The sequence below is a fragment of the Pipistrellus kuhlii genome, unplaced genomic scaffold, assembly GCF_014108245.1.
Source record: "Pipistrellus kuhlii isolate mPipKuh1 unplaced genomic scaffold, mPipKuh1.p scaffold_m20_p_1, whole genome shotgun sequence".
NCBI classification, from domain to species: domain Eukaryota; kingdom Metazoa; phylum Chordata; class Mammalia; order Chiroptera; family Vespertilionidae; genus Pipistrellus; species Pipistrellus kuhlii.
The window spans coordinates 118,778,525-118,790,965 of NW_023425404.1; the positions used below are offsets into that span (position 1 = coordinate 118,778,525).

At 41.1% G+C, this 12,441-nt stretch overlaps 1 protein-coding gene across 4 annotated transcripts in view; it reads right to left on the reverse strand.

Moving 5' to 3' along the window:
• The window catches only part of SFMBT2 (Scm like with four mbt domains 2), a 201,255-nt gene that overhangs the window by 22,735 nt on the left and 166,079 nt on the right, over positions 1–12,441 (reverse strand). For all 4 annotated transcript variants that reach the window (XM_045588599.1, XM_045588594.1, XM_036461294.2 and 1 more), the window contains 3 exons: positions 11,081–11,123; positions 8,992–9,062; positions 6,582–6,721 (listed from right to left, as the gene is read on the reverse strand). In XM_045588599.1, the coding sequence (XP_045444555.1) occupies positions 6,582–6,721; positions 8,992–9,062; positions 11,081–11,123 (254 nt within the window). The remainder of the gene's footprint in view (positions 1–6,581; positions 6,722–8,991; positions 9,063–11,080; positions 11,124–12,441) is intronic.

Sequence of the window (12,441 nt, forward strand, 5' to 3'; positions counted from 1 at the left end):
AACCAGCTCCCTATAAAACTTTGGGATTATGAGCTAAGCAACTTCCGTGTACTTGGCATCTTGGTGTACTGTTGTTACATCCATGGCAATGACCAAGTTGACAGCTGTTACCATTACCCATAGTTAGACTGTGTGACTGCACCTCAAAAAACATCGGAATGCAACTTATGATAAGGCTCTTGGCCAAAAAGGAGAGCATAGACCCTGCCTCCAGTGAACTAGCAGGACATGATTCATGCCGGAGCAATGCCTCGCTCAACTCCTTGGAGTTCACGAATTGTTTGTTGAGAACATACTTCTATGCAGAAGCCTCCACGTTGTGTTATACAGCAGAAAGGCAATAACCTTTGTATTATATAGGTCCCAGATCAAATCCCAGGTCCATCCCTTAGAAGCTGTGGGTCTTTAGGCAAGATGCTTAGTTACCTTTCCTCCTGTGTATAGCAGGGGCACGGCCCTTTACCTGGTTCATAATGAAGGGGCCACCTCGAAATATGCCCCTGGGACACTGGATTATTTTGCAGTGAAGGCAAGTGAGAAATAGCAGACGCTGCCCTCCGCTTTCGGCCTGGAGCAGGGCTTAAACTTCTCTTGTGAAGGCGCCCGTCTCCTCTCCCCCGTACCAGATCGAGAGCTACCCTCCTCACTGGGGAAAGAAAGATGGCACAGAGAGGATGCTGCACAAACAAACCTTAGGAAAAGAGCCCTTATCTCCCAATTGTTTACCCTGCAAATCTACCTTCCCACAATACCACCCTTAGAAGCCCCCATCCCTTTTCCTTTGCTTATCACCTCTCCATAATTTATTGCCTTCTGTTAAAATGGTATGGAAAAATTTTTCACTTCGTTTCTGTGAGGCCTGTGTGCATTCAAAACAAACCCTTTCTTCCAGTTACCCTGTCTTTTGTCAGTTTCATCTGCAGGCCCCAGCTACTGAATTTAAGAGGAAATGATTTTCCTTTTCTCCAACAGGGGTATTTTGAGAAATAAAAAAGATAGCAATTTTGCATAGCAAAATATTTAAAGGTAGCCCTCTTCCTAGTAGCAATGCAGCCCTCCATCAACCCATAAAATGAGCTCTCCGGTGCCCTGGGCCTCTCTCTCCCATTGGCCCATACTATTTGTCTTGCATCTTTGCAAAATAACTTTCCTTAGAAGCTCCTTGGCTTTATTACTGCTTCCTTTTCAGAACCAAACCATCTCATAAAAATAATTTATACTTTCAAATTATTCATCTTCAATTCAATTCTCAGCCTACTCAAATATAGTTTCCTCTGGAGTCACTACACAGAAATACCCCGTGACCTAATGTTAAATCCAGTGAGCACTTCTGTCTTTCCGGAACTGGCTGCAGGCTGACTGTGCACTCCACTCTTGGCCCTGCAAGGCAGCTTTGCTCTCCTCCCTCTGCTCCCTCAGGCTCAGAGTTTGTTCAGAAAATAGTGAGTGGGTCAGGTATGGGGGAGTGGCAAGAAATAGCCAGAGGGAGGGAGGAACAGAGAAAAGAGCATAAGTGCTCTTAGCAGGGGAAGGAGCAAACTCTGCAGCTGTGTTTGGTGCACTGGCCCTCCTCAGTGAGTGTCAGCTTCCTGCTCCCACTCCTCCCCTTTCATGTCCAATGTCAGTGCTCAAAATACTGCGAAAATCAATAGGATTTTTTCCCCCCTGTCCACTCATGAAATTACGCTAAACCATGATTTCCTTTCATATTTGCTCTCAGGAAAACTTCTGCCCCCAAAACAAAAATTACTTAGATAATTCCAAACCTCAACTGTATCCTGTGCTTAAATTATAATTATGTTGAACGTGCAGGGAATCCCTTAATATATAATAGACAAGTTAAATCTTTAAGTGTCAAAATTAGAAAATATTTCAGAATGCAAATATGGCTCCCACAACCTGGGTGCAGCCGGGTCAGTGGGAAGATGGCAGATTGAAGGTTTGCCATGTGTTGAAAGTGGAAAGGTGTGTCTGGGGTAGACTTTGGAGACAGATGTCCACAGGACACGTGAAGGAGACTATCTGCTCTGATGGCAAGGAGCTCACCCCACCCACCCCTCCTCATACATTACCGTTCCAACAGACCTTTCTGCTTTGCAGTCTGCCCAAGGACCATGGTTATAATAATTTCCTGTTTACAGACTCAGGACCATCAAAAGCCCTCAAGGCCTAAAAGGTTTCTTCTTTTCAACCTCAAAATCAGATGGAACGGAGCTCACTTTATGAATACTTTTTTTTAAAGTCAAATGACTTTTATTTTTTTTTTAACTTAAGCACTTTATTAATAGGGTTTCGCTCATGAATGGGATCTTATGTGGAAAATTCAAAAGGAATAAAATGAATTACGATTCAGACTTCACCAGCTGGCTTAGTCCATACAATGGGAGGCCCAGTGGGTGCAGAGCAGATAAGCTGAGTTTTTAGTGTTGGGACCAGGATGTTATTTAAGACCTGCCTCCTTGGCTAAGGGGTTCGGGGTTCAGAATTCCAGCAGTTGCACTTTTTTTTCAGAGAATTCTGTCCAGCCTACCCTCCGTTCCAGACATCTACACTGCATCCACCATGAGCAAAGGACATAAAACTGGAAATCAGGAAGACATGCTCTGAGAGAAGACAGGATCCAGACAGTCTTCTCTTTTCTTTAGTACAAACGTAACCTTCACCAAAGCCAGAGAAAAGCAGGAAACGAGTTTTGGCAAGAAGACAAGGCAAGGAACTCTTTCAAGTTACTGACCCTTGAAAGTGGGTGTTTCCATTCTGTCTCCACTACATCTAATATACTCATAAAAACTGTGTAATAATAACTGTTTTGTTCATCTCCCCTTTTGTTATTAGTTGCAAAAAACTCTAATAACAACAACAGTAATAATCTGACATTTTACCAGGTGGAAAACTGCTTTGGCCAACACCAGCCTCACGAGCCGCGGTTTGACCCCCACTGCTCTATACACAGACTGACGCTGATGTTAGGTGGGGTGCACAGGTTTCCAGTCAGTGTCTGTCACCCTCAATCAGGGGATGGAAGTTATATTGGAGGAAGAATAAGTCATGGAGGGTCAGCCTTTCAGAAGTTCCCCTGACTGTTTGGGACTCAAGTTGCTTTCTCCGAGGTCGTCTTTTAAGCACCAGAAAGAGGGGACACACTGGCTTTAAATAACTTAACCCAAATAACGTTTAAGAAAACCATGCATGTTCCCCAATCTCTGTAACCCACCAGGGACCTTTTCCGGCTGTGCCGCCTTTACATCCATAGTCCTTCCCAAACAGGTGTTTTCAGTCATTTCTGCCAGTGTGACTGGGCCGCTGTTCTCTCGTTTTGTCACGTGTCTATCAAAAGACGGCTTTTTAATGATGGGGCACAGTGACAAGAGTAAACACATCACTATAGTTCCACTCTTCCCTGTCCTGTTGCACTCAGGCTGGCTCGCTCACATAATGCTCTTCTTTCACATAGAGACACGACACCTGCCTCATCTCTCTGTACATGAATTAAGGACCACAGATCGGTGCCTGCATAGAAAGCAGAAAGCAAATTCCCCCACACCTTTGTGAATGGCAACAAGAATGGGGTTACTGATCTCTGAGTGGGGACAGGCTTGCAACACTAAAACCTCGTGAGTCTGCCCAGTGCTGCGTAGATCTGTAGTCTCCGTGTATATCTGGGAGACCCTGGCATCCCTGAGGACAGGACAGTCCTGGCTGGTGAAGATGAGGCTGAACGTACAGGTTTGATTTATGGTAATGACCACCATTTACTGTCTGGACTCACAAGTCCCACCCTCCATGCAACAAGGCCCAGGGTCCCATAAAAACGCCCCAGCCTCTCAGCGTCAACAGGCTCATCCCCTGTCTCGGGCCCCGGGCCTGCTTGTTCTGAGTCTCCTCATGTGGGATGACCGGACCTGACTGGGCCACCAGCCGGCTCTGGCACCAGCTCCCTAGAGTCACCTACCTGCCTGGGCAGCTCTCTTGCTAGAACTGAGCCAGACACAGCTCTTAGCCCCTCGAAACCTCATCAAGTCGAATGCTCAGCATGCTCACTGGCCAGAGGTGAACAGAGACATGCATTAATGATCACTTTTGCCAGAAACATCCTCCACTCTGGGATTCTGCCCTCAAAATGCAAGACCCTTCTTCCCAATTCTCCACGGGCCGGCTAGACCCACAGGCATTATCTGCTTCTAGCAGGCCAGACGGAGGGAAGGCACTGTCACTTCATGTTTCCAAAGACACGAAAGGAGCCTGTAACTGCTAACACCGCCAATGACCTGACAAAAGCAAATGCACTCTGTCTTTCTCCAATTACCTCATTCTCTGGAAGTAACATGAAATTCGAAACCACACAGAGGTTCTGGTGCTGAAGGAAGAGCATTAGCATAAATATTGGCGTGGCGGAACTTACATTTTTCTTGGGCTCCCAGAACTGAAGTGCTGGCTTTTTTTTTTTTTTTTTTTTTTTTTTTTTTTTTTCCTTTCTTTCTTTCTTCCCTTCCTGCCTCGTGCATTTTCTAAACGTCAGCAAAAAACTAGTTTTGTCATCAGAAAACTGCTCCGGCCTGGCTTTCAAATCTGGCTGCTGGCACCTATTGGAACATTGATCAGGGATAACTACTTTTGACTTAAAAAATCATGTAGTAAAACTAAAGTAACCAACTGCCAAAGGGAGATGGAAACTAAGGTCATCTTGTTTGCTCACAGAGCCGGTAGCTGCCCAAGTGCTCATTTTAATAACTGGGATGTGTGGTGCAAAGGGTGTTGCTCCTGTCAGTTCACCGCATTATCATCCGCTTTCATGTTCTGTTCTGATCACTCATAATGGAAACAGGCACGAATTCAGGCAAACAAAACGGCTGTAGCAAAAATGCATTTAGCCCCAAAGCGTGGCAAACTGAAGAGTCAATTCATGGTACCCGGGTCTTACTTTATATAATGACAGCAATTCTTACAGGTCATCCTAGTTTGAGCTCTTTGATCAAATCTAACATCTGTAGGGATCTATAGTCTGGGCCAATTGGAGTAAACCAGTGATCCTACCTACCATTTACCCACATACCTTTCAGAGGTATCCCTGAAAAATGAGATGTCTTTTTCTTTTCTAAATATAACTCTCTTTTAAACATGTGAATTATCCCAAGTCTAAAGACCTACCCTATTCTCCAGCAATTCATGACCACCTTCATTACCCAGACACCGACTTGAACTTTTCTACCTGTGGAGTCTTCCATGCTGTGCCTTCAAGGTTCTATTTACTTCACCTAAGCCAGAGCAAGTGTCCCTTGGCATGTATTTGTCACTTCCTCCCTGTGCTCCTGGAGAATCTGCTGTGTACTCTGTTGTGTACATCAGGCTCAGAGTCATGTCATCTCCTAAATGGGAGCTTGAGACCTGAACAAGCAGAGGGCAGATGATTTTCTGACCGACTACGTCATGTAGTGCCTGGCTCCTCAGAGTTGCCTAACCAACATTTGTTCAATGGATAAGGAATTGTTGTGCCCAAGGGATTAAAACACATTCATCATGGTATAGTAGCAATAAAGAAGATATATGGAGTGTCTTTTTCCTTCAGAGAAAGTACTGATGTGTGTGAAAAATGCAGACATTTCAAGAGCAGTTTGAAAGGAAATGGTTCCAAATACCAGTCTGTGTCCAAACACGGTCTGGGGCTAAGCTATAAAAATGTAACAGAGAGAAACCTCCACCAGCATAATCAGGCTTCACCTCCATCTGCAGGTTGTTTCCCAGAGGCAGGAGGAGAAATGGGAAACAATACCATGTAAGCGATGTGCAGCCTGGGCTCTGTCTAGATGTAGCCACAGCACAAACCTGATGCAAGTGCCCAGAGCCTGTGAAAGCTTTCCTCATGAACCTCCTCCTCCCTCGGACTGTGAGGGACGGAAAAGCTGCCCCTGCCGATCCAGCTTAGGAGGGTCCATTCTTTTTTTTCTTTTTTTTTTTAATATAGTTTATTGATTTTTTTACAGAGAGGAAGAGAGAGGGATAGAGAGTTAGAAACATTGATGAGAAAGAAACATCGATCAGCTGCCTCCTGCACACCCCCTACTAGGGATGTACCCACAACCAAGGTACATGCCCTTGACCGGAATCGAACTTGGGACTTTTCAGTCCACAGGCTAACGCTCTGTCTACTGAGCCAAACCGGTTTCGGCCGGAGGGTCCAATCTTAACCATACCCTCCACCATCACAGGAAACTCTTTCTTTTGCTCTTCCAGGCTACTTACCTCTTCAGGGAAACCTTCACTCTCCTGCTCTGAACCCTCACTCCACACACCACTGATCTTTCCTCTGTCTTCCCGAAGCTCTATTCAGACCTAGAGTAATGTTTCCCCTGACTCAGAGGATGGTATGTATACCCCTCCCACAAGACTGTGGGTCTTTCATGGGCAGAAACTCTGTTTTCCATCTTTGTAGGACCAGCTTCCAGCCCTCAGGACTGAGAAAAGAGGTGCTTGGTAAAGGTCACCCGAATTGATCCACATTGCCATTATCTCCCTCAGAAACTGCACCTGCACCTTTAACACCCTGTGGAAATAAGCCAGATGCAACCGTGAAAGCACTTTACCTCTTTCAGAACCAGCACGCATTTGCCTGGTCCCACCGACTGAGGTAGCTCTGCGATCCTCCCCTTGTTTAGGTACGGGCCTGAGAAGCACCTGTGGTTGATGAAGAGCTGAGGACAGCAGTATTTCCCGTTGACAGGACCTATGGGAAGAGCAACCCAGCTGAGACTTGAGGAAGCAACAAAAAGCTTGCTTGGTCAATTTGGTTGGCAAAAATCGTCCAGAGGCACACTGTGTCTTAATATCAGAACGTTTTATAGACACAATACTATCTTAGAAATCCTGATTCTTTTTCTACCATGTAAAATAAATTTTGTTTATTATGCAGTATTCAAAACACACACAAATGCAAAAACAAAGACAATGATATGGGAGTGGGGGCCGGAAATCACATTGTACAGCTAAGTTCCCCTGTGTGTCCCACCCCAGACACTCCTCTCAGAGGAAGCCACTACCCAGCATTGGTGCTTATCATTCCCAAGTCTATAAATTCGACCACACACATATATGTATGTGTGTAACAATAAGCAATATATATATTTAAAATATTCCATAAATGGTTTTCAGCAACATTTGGTGGTTCAACCTGACATTTCTGAGAGCCACCCAACTTGGTAAATAATTACCCAGAACACTTATTCATTTTTTCACTTCATTTTTCATCATTCCATTGTAAGAATATATTACAATTGAGTTTTCCCTTCTTTTATTGATGGACACTGTGTTGCTTCCACTTTCTCGATGTTACCAACAGTGCTTTAATGAATACAACTGTAAAAATCTACTTCTGTTATGGGCCAGAGTCTTCCAAGTACACAACAAGGAGTGGAATTGCTCAGCTGTAGGATCTGTGTATTTTTAGTTTTACTAGATATGGCCAAACTGTTTTCCTAGTGACTACCCAAACAAGTACGCACTATGTAAGAGTGTCTTGTCTCCCACCCAGGCCAACAGAGGCTTCTTCATTTTGCCAATCTGATGGATGTGAAATGTTCCTTTCAGGGGATTAGATTTGCATTTCCCTCACTATTTTTTCAATTTAGAAAATGAACCGGGCAAGTGGTTGGTCTAGCTGTATCTGGGCTGCCCCAGGGAAAAGGAGAATTACTACACGGTAAGATGTCACTCCCAACTTCTTCATGCCTAGGAACACAGACTGAGACTTCACTTTCAGCCAAGGACTGGGGCTCTGCCCCACTGCTCCAAGCTAAGCTACACTCACGGTGGCATTTCTGTTGAACAACTGTTATAATTAAGATGGTAATTTAACAATCCGGGAAGTTTTGTTCTCATGGGACTTCAACTACAATAAAAAACCAACATGTAGCAAGAGGGAGTAAAATAACAATTACAGACTGAATGAGTAGCAGACACAGTATTTTTAAAACCATACTAAATTTGAATTCTATAAAACATGCTAAAAAAAATTAGTCTACAGCCGAAGCCGTTTTTGGCTCAGTGGTAGAGCGTCGGTCTGCGGACTGAAAGGTCCCGGGTTCGATTCCGGTCAAGGGCATGTACATTGGTTGCGGGCACATCCCCAGTGGGGTGATGTTTCTCTCTCATCGATGTTTCTAGCTCTCTATCTCTCTCCCTTCCTCTCTGAAAAAAAAAAAAAAAATCAATAAAATATATTTAAAAAAAAATTAGTCTACAACTGCATTTACATGGAATTTTTTGGTAGGATTACTGTTCCCAGACCTTTATGGAAAAGCATTTTAGTAAGCTACTCATAAAACTGCTCTCTTTATGATAAAGATAATTTTAACTAATATGGTTTTTCCACAGCATAAAGCTTTTAAACCTGGAATTCAGAGCAGATTTCACTTTGACTAGAAAATAGAATTCTTAATCAAATATATTACTGAATGTACCAACGCATTTATAATCAGATTTGTAGTCAAAGGCTAATTCACATTTGTGTTTCCAAAGATCACTGTAAGATATAGGACTTTTCATTTTAAAAAACATATGATTCACAACCAGTTATTCAAACACAGAGGGTTTTAAAGAATGATTCAAAAGCCTGCAGGGATTTAAGTATTAACCACTACTGTAAAAATGCAAGTGGAACTGACATAAAATTTAAAAAAAAGGAATGTCTGATAATTATTACTTTCAACTTAATAATTGGGCTTATAATTTCTAATTAGTACATGGACCCTTTTCCTGCAGACCAAGAGAACTGTCTAGAGCTACTGACAAAAAAGCAGAAAAGAATAGACACTAAGAATTTAGCTTAAAAACACACACACATGTTTTAAAATGTTATCCGTTAATAAGTAGCAACAGAGTACAAGAGAATAGGCTCAAATCTAAAATATTCACATATTGACCTAAAATATATATTCATGTCTCCACTCCTAACAACAAATTGGGAAGTGACAGAGAACCCTAAACGGGTTCGTTTACCTGTGGTTTCCAGGTGAGGGAATAGACAATGGTCATGAGGTATTTTCTCAACAGGCACTGTGGATGGCAATCTGTTGATAAAGAAAACAAAACTCTCATGGGTCCACACTGTAGAAGAAACCACTGCATTCCAAAGTGTTTTTATAACTTAAAGCGACTATTAGAGAAATCCAAGCTAAGAGCCTAGTAAGATAGGATGTGTGCATCTAGGAGAAACCTCACTAAGAATATATAAAAAGATCATTTAGATTGTTCTCAAAATCTTGTAATAATCTTAAGACACCTGACCCTGGAGTGGTCATCACTGATTAATGAGGTTCTTCTAGGTCGCTCCTGGGCTAGTCTTTTGTTATAGAATTATAATAATGTACTTAATGATATTTTAGACAAGAAGAAACATCAACTTACATTGACTTTAATTAAAGTCAGAATTCTCTCTAAAGTCTAATTGAAAACCACTTTCTACTGAACTTTGGTTTTGGGTGACTGTGCTTGTGTGGGTCATGGCCACACTGAGAACAAGACCTTCAAAGAAAACCTATCAGTGATGGCTCTTAAAATGTGCAGTAGGCTTATTCTAAGACAAACGTCTACATTCTGTTTCAGTAAAAAGTTGCTGAATAAATATAAAGCCTCGTGATCTTAGGGGGAAAAAGAATGGATTTCACAGGGCATCTAGGCTGGCTGGGTAGAAAACACACTTGAAAAGCTACACAAAGTTGAAGTAAACCAATATGAGACATGTAAATTGGGTGGTCCATGGCATTGATTCTCAAAGTGGGGGCCTGTACACTGGCAGATTAGTGTCACCTGGGAACTTGTTAGACATGCTGAGTTGGGTGTTTTGGAGATGGGAGCCTCTAGCTGCCTGTGTTTGACGAACAGTCTGGTGAGTGATGAAAAAAAAGGGTGAAACCTGCTGAAACCAGTTTGGCTCAGTGGATAGAGCGTCAACCTGCGGACTGAAAGATCCCAGGTTCGATTCGGTCAAGGGCACGTACCTTGGTTTTGAGCACTTCCCCAGTAGGGGGTGTGCAGGAGGCAGCTGATCAATGTTTCTCTCTCATTGATGTTTCTAACTCTCTATCCCTCTCTCTTCCTCTCTGTAAAAAATTAATAAAATATATATATATTTAAAAAGGGGGTGGAACCTGCTTATCCATTGACTGCACACTAAGGAGTTAGGTATTCAAATCTGGATTCAATGAAGAAACCATTATTTTATTACTTATTCTCTAGTTCAGTGTTGGAATCACATTATTAACTTGTTACACTGTTTAGAAATGAATGTGCAAGAAATTCTGTTATCCACATTTCAATAACAATGCAGTTATTCAATTTCATTTTATTTAAATTTAAACATGAAAAATATGGTTTTTAATTTCATTTCTATCAGTATATTGAGAAAACAGAAAGTCTTGGCAAGGAATATGTATTTTAGTATATTTTAGATATTTTCCAATATGTAAAAATGTTACCCTCCAGTCACAAGTTTCTTAAAAAAATACTGCTGGCATCTACACAGGATTCCCAAATACCCCTTTTCCTCATAAAATTACAACTGAAATGTGAGATAATCTATACTTATTCAATAACATAGGACCTACAAATTTTACACACAGAATCTAATTTAACTGTCCTAAAAACCCTGAGGAATAGTAATCTTACAATTGAGATGCAAAAAAATTACAGCAACTTGCAAAAGTTCACCCAGCTGGGCAGCAACCCTAAAGTCTCTCTCAGCAGGCCCAGCCATCACTAGTGGCGTGGAGCATGCTGGGTGGGGCTTCGTGGCCTGTCGGGCATTAAGAACCACTATCACAGAGTGCCATCACTAACAGTGAGTGAGATTGGGGTGTCCTTCCGGTATGCTGAGGTGGAATCAAAGTGAGACATTATAATTTGGAGTAGAAGTTCCTTTAGAAATACGCCCTGTGCCCTGCACAAAATAGGTGCACAGTAAACTGCCATCTTTACTAGTGTTAGACTAACACTATTAACACCAGCCATGCTTCCTATCCTCTATAAAGATACTCCATAGTTTATCAGTTCATTTTTGAAAACTAAACAAACAAACAAAACAACTTACTGCTTTTCTGGCTGCACAACTGCAATCTTTCTCTTCTGTTGTGCTGTAAAACAGGCCAATAAAAAAAAAAATCAGCTTGGTTAGCTAGTTGGGTAAAAGCACTTTAAAAAAATGGCTTAGTGTAAAGCTGTTAGTTTTAAAGTAACAACTTAAATACTGTGACGTTATTTCATTCATGCCACAATTTTATCTTAATTGCTTCAAGCATAAAATAGACTTTGACTTATCAGAAATGAGGTCTAAATAGAATTTAGTACATTTAATCTGATCACTACACACTGTCTACTTCATTTTAAAATGTGATTTAATAAGAAAGAAAGATAGCACGCCTATCATACCTCACATGAACACACCTGGTAAGATGAATTGTTGCAAGTATGATTATCCAGATGAGTTTTCCCCCCAAAGAAAGTGTGATAAGTCAAATAATATTACCATAATAGCTACTCCCAAATTAGGATTAGAGACATGTTCTTAAACTAAAGCATTTTATTATTGAAAGGAGGACTGCTATCTACCAAATGTGTCTATGAAACAGTAACATAAAGCAGTCAATAATAATTTTTCTGAAAAGAAAATTTTCATTTCATTTTTATAATTGATTAAAACCACCTTAATAAAGAAAGACCAGAGCTTCTGGCATTTATTTTGGTACAAATATTCCTGAAATTTCCAACATAAGCATAAATTGATCCCAACAAAACTTCTAAAGCTGTTGAGAGTTGGTGGGTTTAGACATAGATGGATAAATAAAAAACAATGACTTGAGATTGAAATAATTATCCTGGGCTCAAAATTTCAGACATATTTTAAAGTGAAGGGAAGATATTACTCTCATTAGGTCAGTCTCACTGAACAGTATGGTATCTGAGAGAGAAGAATCCTTTAAAATTCACTTTGTCTATAATCCAAGCTACCTCCTTTATTTCACACAGTGATGTATATCAAATAGGAGGACTCTAAGTTCCCTTCAAAATCTGTTGACATCAGGAAACATAAGGAAATAAAAGGCCAAATGTGAGATGGAACTTTCTTTATATCAATGCTCTGAGATTCTACATAAATGTACTAGTGTACATGTAATATATACTCAAGTATATTGCCAGAAAGGAGTAAAGCTAGTATATAAATTATATTTAAAATATAATAAATATAATCTGGGTTATAAAAATTAAAACCCCTTATCTTTAAGAAACCAAAATTTTAAATAATATTTTTTACAAAGCTATGGTAGAATACTTAATGCCAAGATTTATTAGGTTTGAAGATTTTCAAAAGGTTATCTTTTCAAGATAATGACATATTATTATAAAAATGTACCTTAACACACACTGCTATACACCCAGAGTGTCCCCAAAGAA